General features: G+C 41.5%; 1 protein-coding gene across 2 annotated transcripts in view; it reads left to right on the plus strand.

Moving 5' to 3' along the window:
- The first annotated feature begins 647 nt into the window (after positions 1-647).
- NTN4 (netrin 4) overlaps positions 648-24,006 on the plus strand; it is a 113,843-nt gene continuing 90,484 nt past the window's right edge. For both annotated transcript variants that reach the window (XM_066357331.1, XM_066357340.1), the window contains exons 1-2: positions 648-1,233; positions 4,004-4,533. In XM_066357331.1, the coding sequence (XP_066213428.1) occupies positions 1,179-1,233; positions 4,004-4,533 (585 nt within the window). In that variant the 5' untranslated portion in view covers positions 648-1,178. The remainder of the gene's footprint in view (positions 1,234-4,003; positions 4,534-24,006) is intronic.

Genomic DNA, 24,006 nt, shown 5'->3' on the forward strand with positions numbered 1-24,006 from the left:
TCAAAATGGATACACCTCGCGTCAAGTATTGATTGTTTCGACGTGAGGTTCCCTACGCTTCCCTCCTCCCCCCAACAAAGGCGCCAGAGAAGCCGAGAACGCCCCTTAGCTGCTCGTGCGCTTTCGGACGCTGTGACCCCGGGCTGGGCTGGGGGTGTTGCTTCCCCGGGTCGTGAGATTCCCAGAGAAAGGGCGGCGGGTGCGGGGAAAGAAGGAGGGCTTGTTTTGCCCGGAGATGTGGGAAGTAGGCGCTAGCCTGTTTCGCGGTTTTTTAAGCCCCTTGGCATGCCCTGACCTGATCGGGAGAGTCAACTGCTCTCTGGAATGTTCTGGGAGAAGGTGGGAGATTGTTTCCCAGCGGAGGCCTGTGGGTGCTGGCGGGCACCGTCGGGGTGCAGGGGCAGCGCAGGGAGATGCGGGCCGAGCGGCGGGAGGGACACGAGCGGAGCTGGGCGCGGGGGTGACGGGCGCGTGTGGGGGGCTGAGGCCGGAGGGACTCGCTGGCAGCGAGGCGGCGAGGACGGCGGGTCGGGCGCAGAGATTCCCCCCCGGCAGCGGCGGCGACCCGGCCGCGCGGGCTGCACCGCCCCGGCTGTCAAGAGAGCGCGGGGGGCGGGCGGGAGGAAGGGGTGGAGGTGCGAGGGGAGGAGGGCTGGCACCGGAGCGCCGCGGTGTCGGTGCAATAAAAATGCATCCCATGGAACTGCCCATGGAGAAGGACGGGACCGAGACGCGGCAGCCGGAGGCGGTGGTAGAAGCGGAGGAGGACGCCCCGGAGGAGGCGGCGGTGGCGGCGGCGGCGGCCGGGAAGTGAAAGGTCTCGCAAAGTTCAGCGGCAGCTGCTGCGAGCGCCGAGCCGCGGGCGAGCCGCGGAGGAGTGCGCAGGACCGCTCAGCCGGACAGCGCGGCCCGGCCGGCTATGGTCCCGGGGCTCCCGCCGCCCCCGAAGTGCGCGGGTCCCTCCAGGCCGGTGCGCAAGGGTCACCGCACAGCCCCGCGCGACCCCGGCCCGCGGCTCCCGGCCGCCGGCGACCACTGACTAAGCCTGGTGCCCCAGGAGGAGGAAGAAATAGAGTCCCGGTTCCTCCCGAGGACGGTTGGCGCTTCATCCCACAGCCAGGAGGGCTCGGCTCCCTCCCGCACCCGCCCGTGCCCGGTCGTCCCGGCTCCTCTCGGACATGGGGAGCTGCGCGCGGCTGCTGCTGCTCTGGGGCTGCTCCGCGGTGGCCGCAGGTGGGTGGCGACGCTGCCGGACCCCCACCCTTCCTCCCTCGTGCCTTTGGTTCCCCACCTTAGGACTCGGGGGTGCAGGGGAGCGTGGTTTAGGAACGCAGAGCTCAGCTCCCGAGGATGAAATGAGTGGCCATGTTCCGCCTCCTTTGCCCGGTCTCCGCAGTTTAAAATACTATTGATTTTTTTTTTTGCAACTGCGATACACATGCCCTTGGATCACCCGATATCCTGGGTGCGCCCCACCGGAGATACCGTGACCTTGGTTTCTTTCTCGGTTTGGTTTAGTAAAAAACTGCCTTTCCACTTTGTAAGGGAACAAAGGACCAAGCTCGCCATCCCCCGGCACTTCATGGCCTGAGGAATGATGGGGAGGGGTGGCCCAGCGACCCGGGGCGCGCGTGGGCCGGGGCCGCTCTTCGGTGGCGAGCGATGGCCGTCGTTCCCGACCTCATGCTGGGTAATTAGGGAGCCAGGTAGGGACACCTGGGGCGGGGTGAGTGCCCTCTTACCGGGGCAGTGGCTGTAACAGAGTGAAACTGGGGGCTGGGACTGTAGGTGGTGATCACCCTGGGTTGCAAGGAGCTAGCTGGCCGCCCCTGGGGAGCTGGTACCCTGGCCGAGGCTCCGCGGGAGGTCGGAGGCGGGTCTGCTCCCTGCCTCGGTAACTGGAAGACCAGCAGAGGCGTCGTCAGATGCGCTCTCCCTCCCACTCGCATCCCGGCTGGCTTGGGCTGCCCTTGGCCACCCGCTCCTAGCTCGCCCTTTCTAAACTCGGGAAGCTCCTTTTGCCTCTCTCCCTCCCTCTGGAGGGTCACCTGGTTTCCAGTGAGGCATCAGTGCAGCGCAGCGTGTAGGGGGGAAGAAAGTGAGGGACTCTTCGGCCATCCTTCTCTCAAACATATCTATCTTGCTTCAGAAAGGGGGTGTGGGCTGCAGGGACTGACTGGTGGGTAGACAGCATCACTTTCCCCTTCCCTTCTGCTTCTTCCATTCTGTCCCAGAGAGGCTGGCACGCAGTAAAAGCCAGGCTCTAGAATGTGCATCCCGACCGAGCCAGACTCGTGGAGCATCCTTGCTGTACTTGGCTGACCACTTATTTAGGGATCTTTAAGTATTTTGTTCACCCATTCTTATTCTGGCTCTAGTCTTTTCTGAACTTCTTATTAGTTCAGGGGCATTGAAAAATTTCCCATACTTTCCCCAAGGAGCCTTAAAGGTCTAAAATTTTACTTTTTTTCTTCCTACTTACACCCCACTGCGTGGACTTACATATGCTCCCCTAACCACAAAGTGAACTTTAATAAACCTTTCCCTTTCCAAACCGTGTTATGGCAAAAACATGCAAGCAATCAAGAGGTTGTAAATAAATATCCCAAGCCAAGTGTTTCAAGTCAAAAGTACTTGTACGGGCAGTATATGATTTTCCCTGAAATGTTTTACAGGTGAGTCATAGCACATTGTGTGTTTGGGTGATCCTGGCCACAGGCAACTGTTGCCCCAGCTAACCAGAACAGCAGCAAATAGAGTCCACGCATAATGCACTTGAATGTGACATTTAAATAATATGCCTAAGGAATGGCTTTCTTTTGACTGCAAAGGCCATGTGGGGCTGGTGATCTTAGTGTGTGAAAGGTCTCTGTTTTAATCTAAGCTGTCATTTGGCTTTTCCAACAGTACTGTGATAACAGTTCAGAGGTGCTCTTTCTTAAGAAGCACAAATGTTCAATTAGCCCAAATTTGGGGTCTGACTTCCTTTTCTTTCTTTACTGTTTTAACGTTTAAAATAGATGATTTTGCTTACGGTACTCATAATTAAACAAGAAACTCAAGTTAAATGATTATAATATGTAGTCAGAATGTTAATAAGTGGATAATGTTTTTCATTTCAAGTAATTTTGAAACATTAAAGTCTGTTGGACCTTTGTTTGGCTGGAAGTGCGTGTTTCTTTAAGAAGGCATGCTAGTTCACAGATACTGTTTAAAGGTGCTGTTGATGGCAGCCAGTCTACAAACATATTCTGTTAAGCAAATAGGTAACTACTATATAACCTGTCACAGGTAGAAACACTCAAGAGGCAAAAAGCATGTCAAAAAAGCTTTTCTACTATATGGCAGTATAGAGGGTTTTTTTCTTAGTTGTATTTACTTAATTTAAAAAATAGATATTGTACATGTGAGTATCAGCAGTCCGTTTTGCCTCCCAAATGAGATCCCATCATCAATTGATTATCTCATACTGCTTTTCCTAGGGGATTTGTCCCTTCATATTTTTGGCTTAAAATGTAATAAATTCTACATTTCCTCCTTAATGCATTGTCATTAGATAATGCTGAGGACTCAAATGATATTTAAAAGACTGAGTTGGATGATTTTAAACACATTATTATTTTGGGTATTATTTAAGTCATGACATCAAAAACAAATCAGTATATTTCAAATACAGGAAACACTTAGAAAGCAAGGGACTTAAAAAGGGTTAGGCCCGTTATGTTGACCCTAGTGTTTCCATTTTCCTTCCTCTTTACCTAAAGTGATTTTCTTTTCTTTTGTGTGAATCTGACTTCTGAGCTTGAAATGCACACACACACACACATCACATACACACTTGCATATGCAAATGCAGTGTCAATACTCAAATTTGGTAGAATTTCCTCTTCACTAAAAGTCTCAAGCTCTTTAGGGAGAACTTGACTGTTGAAGATGGATTAGGTGGGCAGAAGCGCTCTCCAGATGGGTTTGTCTTGAATAACATATGCTTTCCCTTCCCTAGGACTGAGTGGAGTAGCTGGAACGGGTTCCCGCTGTGATAAAGCCTGCAACCCTCAGATGGGAAATTTGGCTTTAGGGAGAAAGCTCTGGGCAGACACCACCTGCGGTCAGAACACCACCGAACTGTACTGCTTCTATAGTGAAAACACTGATCTGACTTGTCGGCAGCCCAAATGTGACAAATGCAATGCTGCTCAGCCTCACCTGGCTCACCTGCCAGCTGCCATGGCAGACTCGTCCTTCAGGTTTCCTCGCACGTGGTGGCAGTCCGCTCAGGATGTGCACAGAGAGAAGATCCAGTTAGACCTGGAAGCTGAATTCTACTTCACTCACCTAATTATGGTGTTCAGGTCCCCCAGGCCGGCAGCTATGGTGCTGGAACGGTCCCAGGACTTTGGGAAGACATGGAAGCCTTACAAGTACTTTGCAACTAACTGCTCGGCTACTTTTGCCCTGGAAGATGATGTTGTCAAGAAGGGAGCTATTTGCACTTCTAGATACTCCAGCCCTTTTCCATGCACTGGAGGAGAGGTAAGGGCACACGTTGAACTCCACACTGTAAGGAAGGTAGAAAAATGTTACCAGCCCACATTTTTTTTAAAAGCATGAAAGTATACCTGTAGCAACATGAATGAATGAAATTAGAATTTTTCATGAGCTTTATTTGTCATAAATTATTTCTCATCCTTAGACATGGATGTGTAGTCATTTTCAAGCAGGTTGCCCACTGGCTGAGTTTAAGTCAGAATTCTAAGACTTTAATTTTTTATTTTATTTTTTCAATATCATCTCTCTACCTAACAGATTTGAAAGGCTAATGATTTCATCAGTTAGTGGAACTACTTACTGTGCTTCTGATGGGGCAAGAATTACTGAGACAGCCTGTTCCTGCAGCCTGTGTTGGTATCTTCCTGAAACTGTTAACATAAATAGGAAGTAAATAAAAATAAAGCCAAGGGAGAAAAAAATCTGTCTGTCAGAAGGATCCGTTGTATAACAGTGGAGTTTTATTGTTAAGACTATGAAAGTTCATAGCAAACAAATGAAGGTAGTTTTGTTAAGATACAAAAGTTATTTTTGTACTTAGAGACACATCAACCAGCTTTAAGGGTCTTGGGTCTATCTTGGGCCCAAGACCATCTTTCTTTTTTTAAAGACTTTATTAATTTTAAGGAGAGAAAGAAAGTAAGAGAGAGAGAGAGAGAGAGAGAGAGGAGCTGGAAGCATCAACTCCCATATGAGCCTTGACCAGGCAAGCCCAGGGTTTCTAACTGGTGACCTCAGTGTTTCCAGGTCAACTCTTTATCCACTGTGCCACCACAGGTCAGGCCCCAAGACCATCTTAATTTCATTCTTCAAAAACAGCTTCCTTAGCTACTAGTCCAATTTCTATATAGAATGATTTCTCTTTATTTCATATTTTATTTTTCCTAAGGGGAAAGCAGGTCTTTTAAACTTATATGGATGTACCTAATGTATCTCCAGATATATAAAAACATTCAGAAAAAAATTGAGTGAAAACAGATTAAGAAATACAATACCTTCATCGTGTAGATCAAGAAATATCAATTAAAAACAATCAGAGAAGAGAGAGTATTCTTTCTAACTCTGGTTCATGTCATGAACACACAGAAAAAATAACTGTTTCTCAACTAGGGGTGATTTTGCCACCATCCCTCTTCCCAGGGGACATTTGGCAATGTCTGGAGATATTTCGCTAGGAGGAGGAACACGACTGGGATCGAGTGGGTGGAAGTCAGGGATTCTGCTAAACCTGCTACAGTGCACAAGACAGCACCCCTCCCATTCCCAACAAAAAAGTATTAGCCCCAAATGTCAATAATGCCAAGGTTAAGAAAGCTTAGACAAATTGTTAGGCATGCATCTAATGCATATAGTACAATGGCTACAGAGACTAAGATAGTCACTCTTTTAGAAGTCTTTTATATTACTATTCACAGACGATAGTATTTAATAAACATTTATTGAGCCCCTACTATGTGTCAGGCACTGTGCTCAGTGCTACTAATTCTGCCTTTGGTTGTCGGGGTGGGGGGTGTTTGTCAAGAGCCTGATGAAAAGGTTGGGAACCTCTTTCCCCCACTACCATAGATACATATGGACTTTGCTGTGTGATCCAGCTATTTCTTCTGTGTGTATTTTACAGACCAGAAAGAATGCCAGTGGCAACCAAAAGATGTGGCACAAACAGCACAGGCTGTTTTCCATTTTTCTTCATGGTCTTTAAAGTTGGCTTAATATTGGACATCTGTGTGCACCCTGTCATGATGGGTATTTTTAAAGATACCGGGATAAGTTAGAGTCATTGTTTTCTTATGTGGAGGACACTTTGTGTTGCAAACAAATCAATGGTTTGAACTCTCAAATTGCTTTAGAATTGATCCACAGGCTGATATCAGCTCCCTACATCTCAGTGCTACGGGGTCATGTGTATCTATGAAGAAGCAAAAATACAGTTTCAGTAACCAGATGGCAGGCATGCTTGCTTAGCAAACATGAAATGTATTACAATGGCCCAGCACTCACTTAGGGATGACTAGAGTAATTTTTAGTTAACCTATAGTGGAGGCAAAAATCTTGACTTTTTTTAAAAGCCAAACTACTTACTGCCATCAATGCCTATCAAATTTCAAGCAGATAGAGACTAAAATTTGTCAGTTATTTCAATGTACAGTCATCTTTTCTATCCAGTTAAATTTTTTTTTCATTGTAGTTGTTATTTCAACAGACGTAGTTCAATGGCAAGAAAAACATCAAGTGCCACCTCGTTCCCTACAGAGCAGTATTTTCAGGTGTACATTAAACTGTCATGGAATTGCTTCCCTTTAGAGAGCAGATTTTGAGATGAATCTTTCCCTCCTGAGTTAGAGTAGAAGAAAGTCTTCTTCAAAGATAAGGACCAGAGCAAACCTTCCCAGAAAGATTATTAGCTACCTCTCTTATGTTGCTCTGGAATGTCAATTAATTCTGAGTTATGAACTAATGTCTCAATACGCTTCTGTTTCATCAATATCTATCTTTGGAAATTGAGGGATCCGAAAAATAAGCCAATTAATCTAGTGCCAAATAAGTAGTCTCAGATTTCATTTATTGCTTATTTGTAATATCATTTACAAATAATATCATTTACCTATATCTTCCTCCCTACTATAAAAGACTTCTTGGACTTCTCGAGGGATTATCCTACTAGTTTATATTCCCAGCATTTAGCACATTGCTTGGATCACAGTAAGCAATTAATAAATCTGTAACTGACTGACTGAATGAATGAATGAATGAAGGAAGGAATGAAGGAGTGATATGACAAGCAGAGACAGGGGAGGAGAATATTCTTAAATGACAGAGATGGAGGAGTGAAGTGCTTGGGTGAGGGGGTAAGATTCAGAAACCCTGGTTTACGTGGAGAAGCTGAGTTGGTAATAATAAGGAACAAGTTGTGACTGGAGGAAGAAAATTAATGAAAGATCTTAATGTTTTATTCATCCATTTATTCATCAAATAATTTTTGAGTTACTATGTATCTGATCCCATTCCAGATGCTGGGGAGATAACAGTGAAACCAAAAAGATAAAAATTAACAAATAATTAAGTAAAATATACGGTATGTCAGAGTGTGATAGAAAATAAGAACTAAGAAGTGAATAAAATGCAGTAGGGGATGGGAAATGCTGGCAGGGAAGGGCTTGCTGTCTTTAAAACAGATTGAAAGATTTGCACTTGATGGAATAGACCATGACAAGATCTCTGAGTTCCTGGCAAGTTTTCAGGAGTGAACAAAATCTGTAATTAAGGGTTCCACTTTTTTTTTTTCCATCTGTAGATATGGGAAAATGAAGTTGTGTGTTAAAATGACAAACATTGGTAAAAATCCCTCTGGCTAGTGTTTCTTAGAATGAGAGCTTTTGAAAAGGAATGTAAATGTCATCGCTGGAAGAGCACATGACCGATGAGTAATCTGAAGCCTAAAGAAAGTTAAGTGACTTGTCTGCAATTACTCAGCTGAAATCTGTATTTCCTGACGTCAAGCTCAGTACTATTTGCACTGGGTTAAACTTCCTTTGTGCCATGCCAGATAGTGTGAAAGATACAAAACCTATATACACACCTTTTCTTTCAACTCCTTACAATCTACGGGGTAAGAGATTAAATGTGTTAATTTATGGACTGATTTATCAAATAATACGAGACAATACATGTTTAATTTTACCAATATATTGTGCAGATAATATGCCTTTCAAGATTCAAGTATTTATTTGTCCTTTTCCAGTGGTCGGCAAACTCATTAGTCAACAGAGCCAAATATCAACAGTACAACGATTGAAATTTCTTTTGAAAGCCAAATTTTTTAAACTTAAACTATATAGGTAGGTACATTCCTTATCGAGGTAGCGCCCGCACGTGGTATTTTGTGAAAGAGCCGCATGTGGCTCGCGAGGCGCAGTTTGCCGACCAGGGCTTAGGCTATTGGAAGGATTATGTTCGATATCTGTTATAAAGTCAGTATGGCACAAGTATGCAGTAAGTGATAAATTACTTAATGAGGTTTTTACAGGTATTTATAATGTGCTAAGCGATATTTAGGATTTTTAAACTTAAAAGATAAAGCAGAGCTATATATGAGTAGGACTATTTTCTAAGTACTATTCTTTGGTTAGCTACCCATTTCTTCAGTCATTGAAATCTCTCCTGCAGCAGCACTGGTTGTGAGTCCTGGTGGCACCAAATAGCTACTGAAGCCTTCCCATATGCCAGGCACCCCGTAAAGTTGCATCCCTATTCTCACAAGAACCCTGCTAATTGGGTACCAGTATTAGACCCATTTTACAGATGATGATACTGAGACTTAATGTGTTTAAGTAACTTGGTCAGAATCGAATACTGTAAATCATAGCTAACTTGTACCAGAGCTTGGATTATTAGCTTGCCTGGAAATTGTTTATATGATTAAAGTTTATTATAACTCTAAAATGTCATAAAAAAGCCAAACCCTAAACTAAAACTAAATTGCTTTAGTAATTATTAGGTATTATCTACAACTTACTGTTTAACTGATAATTTGTAAATGGTTGCGTGAACTTTAAAAAAAATAGGGTTTTTTTTACATTGATAGGGAAATTATAACAAGTAAAGATTGTTTGCACTTAATGTTACCCAAGATCATTTAAAATGAGCTAAATATGAATGAGTATCATAGTTCTTTAAAATCACTTAGCATATTTTATTTGAATGGTTTGTTTTAAGGAGGAGGGGAGTGTTTTTTACCTAGCTAATAACTGCTTTAAGCAACTTTTCTAACTTAGTCACCCAATGTATTAGCATTTTGCTTTGAAGCATATCCTCTGCTACAATTTTGTTGAATTTCCTTGAAAATAAGATATTGTATACATTTGTTTAGAGTGCTTCAATTATCCAAACCCTGGGAGCTAGAGATTTATAATAGAAAGTTTCAAAAAAGAAAAAAAGTGCCTTTAGTTTAAAGAAAACCCACAAGGTGGTTATCAATTTAAATTATTTAAAGAAGTGACATAAAAATTATTTTAAACCCAGAGATAAAATCAATAAACTTTGACCAGGTGGTGGCGCAGTGGATAGAGCGTCAGACTGGGATGCGGAAGACCCAGGTTCGAAACCCCGAGGTCGCCAGCTTGAGCACAGGCTCATCTGGTTTGAGCAAAAGCTCACCAGCTTGGACCCAAGGTTGCTGGCTCGAGCAAGGGGTTACTCGGTCTGCTGAAGGCCCGCAGTCCAGGCACATATGAGAAAGCAATCAATGAACAACTAAGGTGTTGCAATGCGCAACAAAAAACTAATGATTGATGCTTCTCATCTCTCCGTTCCTGTCTGTCTGTCCCTGTCTATCCCTCTCTCTGACTCTCTCTGTCTCTGGGGAAAAAAAAATCAATAAACTTTGATTTATTGGTTTCAAAGGAGAATTTTTCCTCCAAAATAATACCTTCCTTATAGCTATTTTTAAAAATTTGCTTAGCTTCTGTTTGCTTTGTGATTTGTTTGAATTGATGATTTAATTTCAATATTTGGTTAAAATATTCTGAAAACTGAGACATCAGATTGTAAATGTTGAGTTAGTAATGAATGGTTTACAGTGAAAACTTAAGGCTGGACAACGAAGAACAGATGAGGAGCAGGCACCTGGAGGTCAGGCATATCTGGTCATGCAAGGCAGCTTTCTACCAAATAAAGGAGAACCTTACAAGTCAGATGGGGTATTAGAAGTTAGAGAATCCAGCTGACCAGTGGTGGCACAGTGGATAGAGCATTGACTCAGGATGTTGAGAATCCCGGTTCAAAACCCAGGGTTGCTGGCTCGAGTGCTGGCTAGTCAGCTTGAACGCAGCCTTACTAGCTTGAGTGTGGAATCATTGACATGATCCAAAGGTCACTGGCCTGAGCCTAAGGTCGCTTGCTTGAGCAAGGGGTCACTGGCTTGGCTTGCGCCCCCCAGTCAAGGCACTGATGAGAAGCAATCAATAAAAACAACTAAAGTAAAGCAACTACAAGTTGATGCTTCTCATCTCTTTCCTCTCCTTCTTCTTTCTCACCCCCAAAATAAAATAAAATAAATAAAAGAAGTCGGGCACTCTGGAAGATGAGGAAAATAAATCATGCCAGGGAATGTGGAGGTTACTGCTTCTGTCAGTAATCAGAAATTTCTGGAAAGTTGATGAATAGACTCTCCCTCCCCTGCACTGCCATGCATATTGTGTTGCTCACACGTGACTACTATATAATGTCATGTCACCTGTCCCTTCCACTCCTGTCGTATTTTCTTCTTGAGGAACTCGGTCCCTTCCATCGTTGTATGTGCTTTGTGCACCTACACAATCTCAGCACCCAGCACACATCCCTAAAAGGCATAAATGTCCAAGATAAATTTGTTGAATTATGTGAAAATAACTATGAAATAATTAATTGTATTGGATGTTACACATCTACTAAGTATTGGTCCTTTCACAGGAGTCATGATTTATTCATTCTTTCTACAGATATTTATAAAGTGTTCCCGTGTACCAACCACTATTTTAGGGGTTGGGGATACAGAGCAAAAATCAAATATTTCTGCCCTAGCGCTTACTTTCTAAATGTAAGGTGCTAAACAAGGTAAAATATAGAATGGTAGCTAGTGATAAGTATGAATAATTAATAAAAAAAAAAGAAGCAGGGAAGGGGGCTAGAAAGTGGAGAGTTTTTTGTTTGTTGGTTTATTTGTTTTTTTATTGTTATTATTCATTTTTTTATTAATGTTTAGACAGAGCTCTCAGGGAAAGCCTCACTGAGACTTTCGAATAAGGACCAGAAGGAGAGAGAAGTGGACAGTGAGCAGATGCAGGGGAAGAGCAAAGGCCGATGAAAGTGTGCCTGGTGCCCTCAGGACAGTGAGAAGGCTGGTGCAAAGGCAGAATGGTTGACTACAGCTTAGCAGCTGTGGTCAGGGGTCAGAGGTAATGAGGAAGTGTGGGAGAAAGATGGGGCCTTGTAAGCAAGTGCCCAGGATGGCCCACATTTACACCTACTGTCAGTTAAAGCCTATTAATTATTTTTAGCATCACCTTTCATTTTTAAATAGGTCCCAGTTTGGACCATAAGTTACTACTAGTTATTATTATAAGGTTATTGCTTTTACTCTAAATGATTCTAGAAGCCATTTGAGGTTTTAAGCAGAAAGGTGATATGATCAATTTATTTTGAATAAGATCACTCTGGCTTGTGCATTAAGAAAAGATGAGCCCTGGCCGGTTGGCTCAGCGGCAGAGCGTCAGCCTGGCGTGCGGGGGACCCGGGTTCGATTCCCGGCCAGGGCACATAGGAGAAGTGCCCATTTGCTTCTCCACCCCCCCACCCCCTCCTTCCTCTCTGTCTCTCTCTTCCCCTCCCGCAGCCAAGGCTCCATTGGAGCAAAGATGGCCCGGGCGCTGGGGATGGCTCCTTGGCCTCTGCCCCAGGCGCTAGAGTGGCTCTGGTCGAGGCAGAGCGACGCCCGGAGGGGCAGAGCGTCGCCCCTGGTGGGTGTGCCAGGTGGATCCCGGTCGGGCGCATGCGGGAGTCTGTCTGACTGTCTCTCCCCGTTTCCAGCTTCAGAAAAATACAAAAAAAAAAAAAAGAAAAGATGAAAGTGGGAAGGAGGGAGACTAGCTAGAATGCTATTGACATACTTGAGGCTAGATTTAATGGTGAATGGACGAGGGTAGCAGTGGAAATGGGGAAAGTGGTTGAGTTCTAGACCTGTTTTATGGAGAGAGCCAATAGCATTTGCTGAAAGGTTGGATATAGAGGGTGAAAAAAAGAGAGTAGTAAGGATGTTTTTAGGCTGAACACCTGGAAGAATAGAATAGCCATTTTCTGAGATGGAAAGACTATAGGGGGATTGGATTCAGAGAGGGATGCCAAAAGCTCATTTTTGGACGCATTAAGTATGAATTGCCTATGAGATATCCAAGTGGAAACACTCAGTAGGTAGTTGGATCTGTGAGTTTAGAGTTCAGAAAGAGGTCTGGACTAAATATATAAATTAGGGAGTCATCAGTTTGGAGATGATATTTAAAGCTGTGAAACTGGATGAAGTAATCAAGGGAGTGGGTGTGGACACAAAAGAGGAAGGTCCAGCACTGAGCTCAGGGCAGGATCACATACTTTTGAAATTGCCAAATCTTTTATTTTTTTATTTTCTTTTATTTTTCTGAAGTGAGAAGTGGGGAGACAGAAAGACAGACTCCCACATGCGCCCAACTGGGATCCGCCCAGCATGACCATTAGGGGGCAATGTTCTGCCCATCTGGGCCGTTGCTCCATTGCAAAAGGAGCCATTCTAGCACCTGAGATGGAGGCCATGGAGCTGTCCTCAGCGCCCAGGCCAACTTTGCTCCAGTGGAGCCTTGGCTGTAGGAAGGGAAGAGATAGAGAGAAAGGAGAAGGGAAGGGCGAAGAAGCACATTTGCACCTCTCCTGTGTGCCCTGGCCAGGAGTCGAACCTGGGACTTCCACACGCCAGGCCAACGCACTACTGCTGAGCCAACCAGGCCAGGGACAAAATTGCCAAATCTTATACACAATCCAGTCTCACCAACTATAGGTCCAACAGTTGTTTAATTAAGCAACAACAAAAATCTAATAACATTGACTTACCAGAGTCAGAACAATGGGTATGAATTCTAAGATGACAAGTGAGAGAGAAAGCATAAGAGCTGCAACTTGAGGTTTGCAAAAGATGAACCAAAACAAATAGGGGAAGGGAAAGCACTGATTGGATAAGAAATAATGATGCGAAAGAGAGAGGAAACAGGACAGAGGGAGAAAGATATCTTTGAAAATACCGTACTGAAAGACAAATGTTGAGTTTATGGGTTTTAAGGGCCTCATAGTCATTTTAACATGACTCATCTAACTTTTCAATCTTTTAAACCCAGAATTACAGTTATAGGAGCAACTTGTTTTTGGAATGACCCTGGGTCATCACAGTATTGAGAATGAAATTAAAATATAGCATGGTACACATTTTTTCTGCCTAGTATGTTGTAAAATTTGATTTGCAGAACGTGATGGAGAGCATGTACATAAGGCATAAGAGCGATATAATAATCCCATTGAAGTGTTTATATTTTTACTAGTTTAAGAAATTTCTTATTAAAGTTTTAATTATGTTTATTTTATTAATATTTAATGGTTCTGTTGAGAAGGAGAAGAGAAAACCAACATTTAGAGATCACAGTAGAACGTGCAGGTACTGCGCTGGGCACTGTGCACACACTTCACTTTATCTCTACAAAACACATGCTTTTCCTGGATAGCTTGTCTTGTTAATGAACAAAAAACAAAACAAGACACAACCCTCTCTCTATGTTGTATTTGTATTTCTCTTCTTAATCTTCCTGCAGCTGATAGAGGTGCAGAAGTCTTTCCAGCTGTTGGCTCTGTTTGCTGATGTTACTTGACCCTTAATAATTACAGTCCTGAAACAAACAAAAATATATAAAAAATATTCAAATGTTTTCTGCATGGCATCATGTTTATTTGAGCTAACACTGTATCTTTCAGCTGTTACTAGAAAGGGATTCATTGTAAATTGAAGAGAGAAAACATAATCTCTTTCTTGTACTGTTTAATCTCCACTGAGAATTATTGTTTCTTTTTATTTCAGCCAATCTAATCCTTCTGAGATCTTTGAGGTTTTCTATCAATTCCTTCTGAACTCGATGCCTACATTTCTCTTGTATTCTGTGTCTCAATATATAACCCCAGACCCCTTCCCCACTTCCAAATAAAAAGTAAAGGTCAATAGACAACACGTCAAACCAATGATCTATTAGCAGAACCAGACATCTCACTCTTCAGGAACCCTCATCCTTGCTGTTTCCAATCTCAGTACACCCAGAGGGTTGCAACACTCATCCTTTTTTAACAACAGCTCCCTCTCTGATAATTGTCAAAGTTCAGAAGAATGTAAATCCACTGGGGGGTTCTTTCTGTGGGAGGAGTTCAGTGAGGGGTAGTTTGCAAAAACAAAAACAAGATGATTGTTGACTCCTGCTCCCTACCTCTCAACCGCCTTCCTTCCCAAGTGCTCTCTCAGGTTTCATTTGTTTCTTCTAGCCATTTTTTTTCTAATTTTTGTTTATTTCCTCCAAGCATCTACTTATATCACATCAGATCACTTCTTTGATCTCTTCTTTGGGGCCAGAGTGGCCCCAAAATACTTATTTGTCTCCAAAAATGAAGATGATACCTAGCCTGTCCCCGTGATTTTCTTTCTGGAATCTTCTATCAGTCCTCTTAACTCCGTTGCCCCTTCTCTTCCCATCACATCCCAATTTTCCATCAATCCCACTGTTCACCTTCTTGCTCCTTCAGCTAGACAGCTGAACTCTAATGGGAAAAATAATAACACACTTGTACTGAGAAATACTTTTCAGATTTATGTTTTTCATCTCAGTTTGGCCCTCAAACTTCCCTGGAAATCCTTTTCTCTTTGGCTCTCTTTCATTCCTTCAGTGAGTCTTTCGAAGTGTCTCTCTTCTTCCTAAGACTTCTCTTCACACCCATTGTTTGCTCTCTGGTAAAGTGCTTGCCTCTTAATCCATTGAGAAATAAAAACCTATATGAATGGCATCTCTGTCTAACCCAGAAAGGCCCATCAAGGCGAAAAGCAGAGATCTATTCTCAGTTCCTTTCTCTCCTCAGCCAACTTCAGTCACTCACCAAGTCCTATACTATTCTGTGACTGGAGTCTCCCTTCAGTAGGTATGCTTCTCTCCATCTCTACAGCTACTATTCTGGTGCAAACCACCATTATTTTTCATCTATATATATCATTGCACTATTCACCTGAATATTCTCTCTGGTCTGTTTTGCTTGCTTCCCAATCTATTTTCTATATCCACTCTGAAGGATCTTTTTAAAATCCAAACTATCACTTGCCCGCTTAAAACTGTTCAGGGACTCTCTGGTTTACTCCTAACATTGTCCTTATTCTTTAACGTGGAATGCTGGGTCCTTTCGGAACGCCCTTTGGCCGTATCTCTCATCACTGCCTCTCACCTCCACTGTATCCATCTCCATGGTGCTATGCTTTTTCCTGTACCCTGACCCCTGCACACATGATTCCTTTTCCTGATGCTTTTCTTTTATGCTCCACTCCCTCAGTCCTGCCTCTCATTCACTTAGCTAGGTTGTCCCTCAAATATTTTTTGGATGGATGGATTGATGGGTAAATAGATCATTCCTACTTATTCTTAAGGAGTTTGCTTAACTTCTCCTCTTCCCAGAACTCTGGCTTCGGTCCACATAGCTGCGCATCACTCGTGTGCACTCCCGCACACGTTCCCCTCTCACGGCATGTCCCACGTTGCTTTGCGCACTCTTTAAGGTAGTCCACGCTGCACCTCGAGAAACACTGTCTCGACGTTCAACATGCTGCCTCACATAGTAAATAGATATTTATGAAATAAATGAACTCTAAGGCATTATTTGTTAATACTACTGATAATAACTATTGCTTTTTGTAGTTTAATGTGTTTTTTGACACAGTATCTGGTACACAGATACACCAAACAGTCTGATAGACGACTTGCTAAGTGTCTCACGGTTAAGCAGTTAGGATGACAGATGCTAAGGCTGACAGTTGATCATTGTAATTTCTCAACAAGCACAAGGTCACAGATTCTATCCCTTCACAAACGCAAACCACAGGCTCTATTCCTAACCTGCGAAGGCCTGGCACAAAGGGTCCCAGTTCACGTGGAAAGGTACAAATCTTCCACTGCCTATTGGACAACAGAGGAAAGTGCATGTAAAGGTTAAATTGGGGATTTTAATGTGTTTTTCCATATTATTAGAAATGATTGGATAGATGTCCTCATGCTCCTCCTTCTAGCTGGACTTCTTTTCGCAATGCTGCACTGGGTGCCAGGGTGGCTGCTCTGTGATTCTGGAGAACAGCTGCCTGTGATACCATCTCTGGACACACTTGTGCCACTACTTGGTTCACTTGGATAAACCACCAAGCTTGTTACTCCCTCTCCCTAACTAAGAACTGCTATTTCAAGTACAGTAAGCCAAATCCAAATTACTTGCATTTCTAGAGTTGAGATGAGAAACTAGCTTTGAAAAGAAAGGTTTCAATGTGTTTGTTTTTTTTTTGACAAAGCAAACAAACAAAAAGAAAACACAGAACAAGAACTTAGAACCCCACCCCCAAAAAGGACTTGCAAGCTCTGTCCCTTTCCTGTTACCTGAACTTCACTGTAGTGTAATCCCGCCTTCAAGGGGTTCACAGTATGGCTGAGACTTCTAAATTGTTGTCTCTTAAAGGATGAATAATAAGCAAAAGATAGAGAAGGAATTCCATGGAAAAGTGTGCACGTATAAAGAAAATCAATCCTTAGAATGGTTGTAGAGTACAGTAAGGGGGACAGCAGGGAGCAGAGAAGGACGGGGGAAACGAGGCCAGCCCTGGAGGTTCAAGATTATGCAAGGTTTAGTGAGCCAAGTGTTTCGGACTTGATGCTGTAGGTGGTGGAGATCAATCAACAGTTCTCTGGGTAGGGATAATGTAATGAGCTGTTTTGGGAAAACAACTTGGGGAGCAGTGTAAAAGATTCTTGAGCAAAATTTATGAGATCAAATTTAATAGTGTGAAATATAAGTTCATGTAAAAAATCAGCTCTACTGTCATTAGAGAGCTGTGAATTATCAGCCATTCACATGAAAAAGAGCTGAGAGTTTCAGCTGCTTGTAATCTCATTGCGAGTCAACAATAACATATCATGACTACCAAAAAAGCTAATGCAATCCTAGGCTGCATTGATAGAAGAATAAGGTTCCAAACAAAGGGGAGAATAGTCCTTCTGTTGTGTTCTCTAGTTGAAGCATAGCTAGACTGTTATGTTCAGGCCAGGTATTCCTGTTTAGAGAGAGCTGAGCAGAACTGGTGAGATCAATTAGAAACCTCATCGCATAATTAACTCGGACTATTTTGCCTGTGAGAGAGAATTTACGGGTGTTCAGGCACTGCTAATATTCTTCAGATGTTTCGAGAGAGATTAAATGGACTCCAGTGTTTTCAGAAGGCAAGAGTATAACCAAAGAAACACTTTCTTAAAAACTGGATGTACCCAAAAGACAAAGTGAGCTCCCCTGAGTTTTTCATTCATGAAATGTTTCAGCAAAGGCTGAGTGATCCCAGTGAGAGATGTTACAGAGAGCACTCATGTATAAATTTACAGGTTTGTGTCAGGACTCTCTAATGTCTCATCCATCTCTGAATAAATAAATAGCTTAAGTGACTGATGCAAATCCTTTACATTTAAACTACTCCAATAGCAGAGGTCATGAGTTGGGCAATGCTTAGCTAGTCATGATGGCCTTCCTGCTAGGTAGACCACACCCTCAATTTTGGTGTTATCTTTTTTAAAAGATGTCATTTCTTGCAAGGTGAGTGGTCCTTCTTTATAACCACTGGGCATAAGGAAGTCACTTAACTTGCTTTAAGAAAGGGGAGGCAGGGGAAAAAAGAAGTGAGTCCTTATTCTCTTAGTCTCTATCTTGTTTTAATAGATGATACCTTATCTATAGTTTATAGTATTACTAAATGCAATGTGGTAGCATAAAGTAGGAGTTGGAGTCCCCCACCTACCCTATCACCTGGTCCTAGTGGTTCTCAAGGAGCCTAAATGACTCTCTTTTTAATTTACGGGTCTTACTTAGATTCTTCATTTGTAAATTGAATCAATGTCAGAAAGAATAAGATAAGGCATACATGTTTTTTATAAATATCTAATCACTATATAAATGCTAATTATTATTAATAATATAATTCAATTATATTATTAGTGAAGTCAACTTTTGGGCTAGTTCATTCAGTCACTCAGCAAATATTTGGGTGCGTACTATGAGTCTAGCACTATCCCAGGCTCTGGGCATATAGTAGTAAACAGAAACAGACATATAAAGCACTCGCAAGCCCAGCCAACTGACTTGCAAATAAATTTTAAGAACACAAGTCATTTGTAAGTTAGTGGCTTCTCATACTAACATTGGTTAATTGTCAATGTTCACATCACTATGCACTACTATATAATGCTAGGCATTACTATTTAGGGACATGAAAGTGGGACAGTGTGGAAGGCTGATAGGGAAAAATTATTCAGTTGAGATATAGTGCTGGAGGAGACATGTATGGATACTCTGGACTGCCAGAAAGATGAACAGATGTGACCTAGAGCAAATTAAGCCTCAAATACTGCTGGAGGCAAAAATGACAAAACTGAAGTTGTCCTACTTCAGGCACATCCTGAGAAGGCAGGGTTCTTTGGAAAAGACAGTAATGCTGAGAAAAATAGAAAGCAGAAGTAAAAGAGGAGACTAAATATGAGATGTATTGACTCCCTGAAAGAAGCCACATGCATGAGTCTACAGAAGCTAAGCATGGCTGTTGAGGACAGGGCATTGTGGAAATCCTAGGTCTCAGGGAGTCAGAATTGACAACACGTAGCACACGTTTCCAAGAGCATCAAGGGTCCACATTTTTACTTAGTGCTTTTGGATGTTTAGTTAAAGAACATCAATCTTAGTCATTTAATAGTTGATAAAGTTAATAAAAATATAATTGATAAAGTTAATATAAGGAATTATATACTTTTTATTAAAGCAGTAGCCCAGTCATCTTCATAGACAGGCAAAAATACACTGGAAGAAGTTAGATTGAAAAAATGAATAAATTAGATGTATAAAGGACGATTCATGTCTCTCCACTCCTTATTTAGTCCTCTATATCTACTGTGACGCTACAAATTCTTTTTAAATTATACTATGAATGTCAAGTACTGATAAGGAACTAAGTTTTTAAAGATATTTTTAGATGGCAATGTTATGATAAGATACAAGTATGAGCTTAAAGTAAAATTTCTTATCAAAACTGAAAAAAATGTAGCCACCTACACTTTGTTGGTATTTCAGACTCAAGAAGGAATTTCCAAGTGATTCTAGCAAGAGGGTGTTCTGTAGTGAACTTACCATGAGCAAGCAGAGTTTGGGTCCTGGCCTTCATCTGGATCCCCTATTCTTTTGTTACGAATAGATACTCTTCATGATTTTGTATGGCAGGTTTATTGTTAAGATTAATGATCTTTTAAAACAATGTCCTTGAAATATAAGATTATTAATTTGAAATACTGTAACCATAATTCACAGGCGCCTGTTTATCAAGAACTTGCACCAGGCACATATGGAAACTCATGGCTGGGAGTTCAGTGATGTGTTATTTCTGCTCCCTTTTTAGCTTTCCTTCTTTAAAAGCCCACTTGATAAAGCATTTAACTGCTTCTGGATGGTCTAGCCGGTGATGTAAGTGTGACCAGGAAGGTATGTTACCTATGGAGCTGTCCGCTGTTAATGTTGTCCTCAAAGGCGATTTTAGATCTCCTGGTCAATTTCTAGCCAGTTACCTTCATGGATAGGAAGACAGGGGAAACTGATTTGTTTCACTGGTAGCTACTGAATATTTAGACTGCTGCCACCTCTCCATACCCCCACCCCTTTGTTACCTCAGCCTTTCCTGTCAGTCTGCCTGTCAGTTTAGTTGGCATGTAACCAGAAATATTATTTTCTCATGAAATAAATAATACAATGACAGATGTTATGGAAATAGGCAGATAGTATCACAACATTCTATTCAGATGTAGAAGTAACTCTTTCATTACCTTCTCTACTTCCCAAAATAAGGACATTAAAATTGCAATCATGCCTCCCTGTGATTGGCGATGAGTGCTCAAGAGGCTACATAAATGATATTCTTATAGAGAATATATTTTTTCCTATTAGTTCCCTATCTCCTCTCATGAACTTCATTTCTTCCCAGACTACTACATTGAAAATACTATAGGTCTTTTAAAATCTGAATATTCTTTACATTACAGAAAAACACTTGAAATACATTTGGATTAAAAATAATAATAAAATCAGGAAAAGGTATGTTCAAAACTAGAGTTTAGAATTTGTTTGACATCTTAGAGAGGAAAATGTCTGGAAAATATTGTCATCAGTAACTTCTGCACCGAGGTCATTTGCTACTAAGCCAGAGTGGTAGATGGTCTAAAAATTATGTGAAGTGAAATACAGTAGATATTTTACCTGGAGAATGAAAGTTAAGTTCATGGCTGCCCTTAAATATTTAAAGAACTTCCTTATTTAAGATAAAATAAACTCATTTTGTATAGCTCCAAGACCAGTATTAGAAGTTGCAGAGGACAGATGCTAGCTTCACACAGAGGAATTTTTTGATAATAAGAACCATCACAAAATGAAACATGCTGCCTGGTGAGAGTGTGGAATCTAATAGAGAATGAATGGTTATCAGCTGTTCCAGTGGAACTTCCTGCATTGAGAAATTTGGGTTAAGTAGCCTTATGTTTTTTTCTAGTTTTTAAGACTATTTTGAGCTATTTTTTAATACCACTTCGACAGAACTTAATTTTCAAGAATTAGGAGACAACTAAAATCTTTGCATATTATTGATTTTTTTTTTCTTTTTTCTTTTTTTTACAGAGACAGAGAGAGAGATAGATAGGAACAGACAGGAAGGGAGAGAGATGAGAAGCATCAATCATTAGTTTTTCGTTGCGACACCTTAGTTGTTCATCGATTGCTTTTTCATATGTGCCTTGACCGCGGGCCTTCAGCAGACCGAGTAACCCCTTGCTCAAGCCAGCGACCTAGAGTCCAAGCTGGTGAGCTTTGCTCAAACCAGATGAGCCCGCGCTCAAGCTGGCGACCTTGGAGTCTCGAACCTGGGTCCTCTGCATCCTAGTCCAACGCTCTATTCACTGCACCACCGCCTAGTCAGGCTGATTTTTTTTCTTATTCAGTTTTGTATCCAGAGTACATACCACAGTACCTGATATGAAATATTTCCTCAAAAAGTAATGATTAAATTAATAAAATGATACAGTAAATAAATGATAATAATTCCTTTATTTAATCACAGTTTTGTTATTATTTAGAAACAAAAATGACACTGATGATAAGAGATACAATTAGCATTTATATTAGCCAAGTTTTCAATCTATCCCGGTTGGGAATGTCTTGTTCTCATATAAAATATAAGAAACAAAGACTTTTAGAAACTGAAGTGAGATTTAATTTTTTTCTCTTTGGAGGTCAGAATTTCTGTTGTGGGCTTTCTTGCTCTGTAAGCCCAATGGCTTAAACATCCTTAAAATTTTCTGTACTTTCAGCTCTTCTCTATTAACTTTTACTCTGGAACAGAAGGAAATATAAATTTTAGAGTGCTTACTGCTGTCTGTCTTTATGATTCCTATTAATTAGGCTACCAGTGTTTCAGCTGAGCTGATTGTAATTCACTAAATGTAGATCAAAGTAGAGAGAATAGTATATACTTCTTACTTATTAAGCCAGTTACTGACTTTTATTTCTACAAGTCTTTCATTCTAATTCAGCTTTTGCTTCTCTTCCTTTATTTATTTCTTGCAACTAATCCTTATATCTCAGCCTGGAATTTAATAGGAAAAGGTAAATGAGTTTCATCTCTACTGGGAAAACTTTTCGTGATGGTGATTAATACTTATCTTCAAGGTCTTCTACAAATGAAGGACAAAGTGGCCCGATGCTACCGAGTACAACAGTAATAGCAAATATTAGTCTGTGGTTTAGGGAAAGTTGGGAAGTCCCTTTGAAGTCTATTTGTTTGGTAGTCAGGATGTCCTCACCAGGGTAACAGTGTTTAAAGTTTGATATTTTGAAAAAAACTTTAATCAGGACATTTTGGTTGCTCCTGATTAAGCCTCCTGAGTGAAAAGATGGAAGCACATTCTAGTCTAGGTTTGCATTATGGAAATCTCTCAATAGGCACACATGTGTTCAAGAAGAAAGCCTGCTTATCCCCAGGGATAACGTTGTTCTGAGACCCACAGTGGATGCCTGAAACTGCAGATGGTACCAAACCTTATACATACCATGATTTTTCCTATATATACCTACCTCTGATGAAGTTTATACTACTCTTGCACTTTGGGGCCATTATTAAGTAAAATAAGGGTTACTTGAACATAAGTACTGCAATATCAAGACTGTTGAGCAGATAACCTAGATGGCTACTAAGTGACTAATGGGCGGGGAACATCTACAGTATAGATATGCTGCACCCCCGGGAGGGACTGAGAAGGATGGAGCAAGATTCCATGACACTACTCAGAACGGCATACAATTTGAAACTTATGAATTGTTTATTTTTGAAATGTTCCATTTCCAGACTACGGTTGACCATGGATACATAAACCAAGGAAAAAGAAAGCATGGAGCCTGACCAGGCAGTGGTGCAGTGGATAGAGCATTGGACTGGGACGCGGAGGACCCAGGTTCGAAACCTTGAGGTCACCGGCTTGAGCATGGGGTCACTGGCTTGAGCGTGGGATCATAGACATGACCCCATGGTCTCTGGCTTGAGCCCAAAGGTCGCTGGCTTGAAGCCCAAGGCTGCTGGCTTGAGCAAGGGGTCACTTGCTCTGCTGTAGCCCCCTGGTCAAGGCACATATGAGAAAGCAATCAATGAACAACTGAGGTGTTGCAATGAAGAACTGATGTTTCTCATCTCTCTCCTTTCCTGTCTGTCCCTATCTGTCCCTCACTCTGACTCTCTTGCTGTTTCTGTCAAAAAAGAAAGAGAGAGAGAGAGAAAGAGAGAGAGAGAGAGAAAGAAAGAAAGAAAGAAAGAAAGAAAGAAAGAAAGAAAGAAAGAAAGAAAGAAAGAAAGAAAGAAAGAAAAGAAAAGAAAAGAAAGAAAGCATAGATAAGGGGGGACTGTTGAAATTGCCAAAAATAGTTTTCTATGACACCCAGTCAGGGAAAGTGCTCTATGTATGTATACATTTTCATAAGTAAGACTGAGGGGATAAATAGAGGTGAATAAAACCACTTTAGAGACTTTACTGTGAAGAAATGGCTGAGGCCACTGTGGATAATTTTACTGGCATTTGGTCTCGTTAGTTTTTAAGAGTTGTCTTACTCTTAAATCAGGGAATTAAAAAACACCTATATGTTTATAGAAATGTAGATATATGAGAGAAAATTTTTCTGGATGTTAACAACTGAGTATTCGTGGTTTATCTTTTTTCCAATGTGATTAGGTTTTGTTGGTCAATAGAGGGTAAGGGGATGACTCTTTTAGTGCACTTTATTTAAAGCAGTATCTGTACTTACTGTGGCAGGAAAATTCACTTTTACTATATACATAACTTTACATTCTTCATTAAAGTACCTTGGTATTACAGTTAAGTGAGGCAGAGAAAACTGTAAATAGCTTTGTTCTGATCATGTTAAATGATAGCAGGGCCAAAGTGAAATTCTAGGAAATTTAATTCAGTAAGTGAAATAATTACCCAGAGCTGTCATTTTATCTACTTTGAGGGGGGGGGGTATCTGCTATAATATAGTTTCTGCTACTTAAATATTGAATAT

This window comes from Saccopteryx leptura, chromosome 1, assembly GCF_036850995.1.
Source record: "Saccopteryx leptura isolate mSacLep1 chromosome 1, mSacLep1_pri_phased_curated, whole genome shotgun sequence".
NCBI classification, from domain to species: domain Eukaryota; kingdom Metazoa; phylum Chordata; class Mammalia; order Chiroptera; family Emballonuridae; genus Saccopteryx; species Saccopteryx leptura.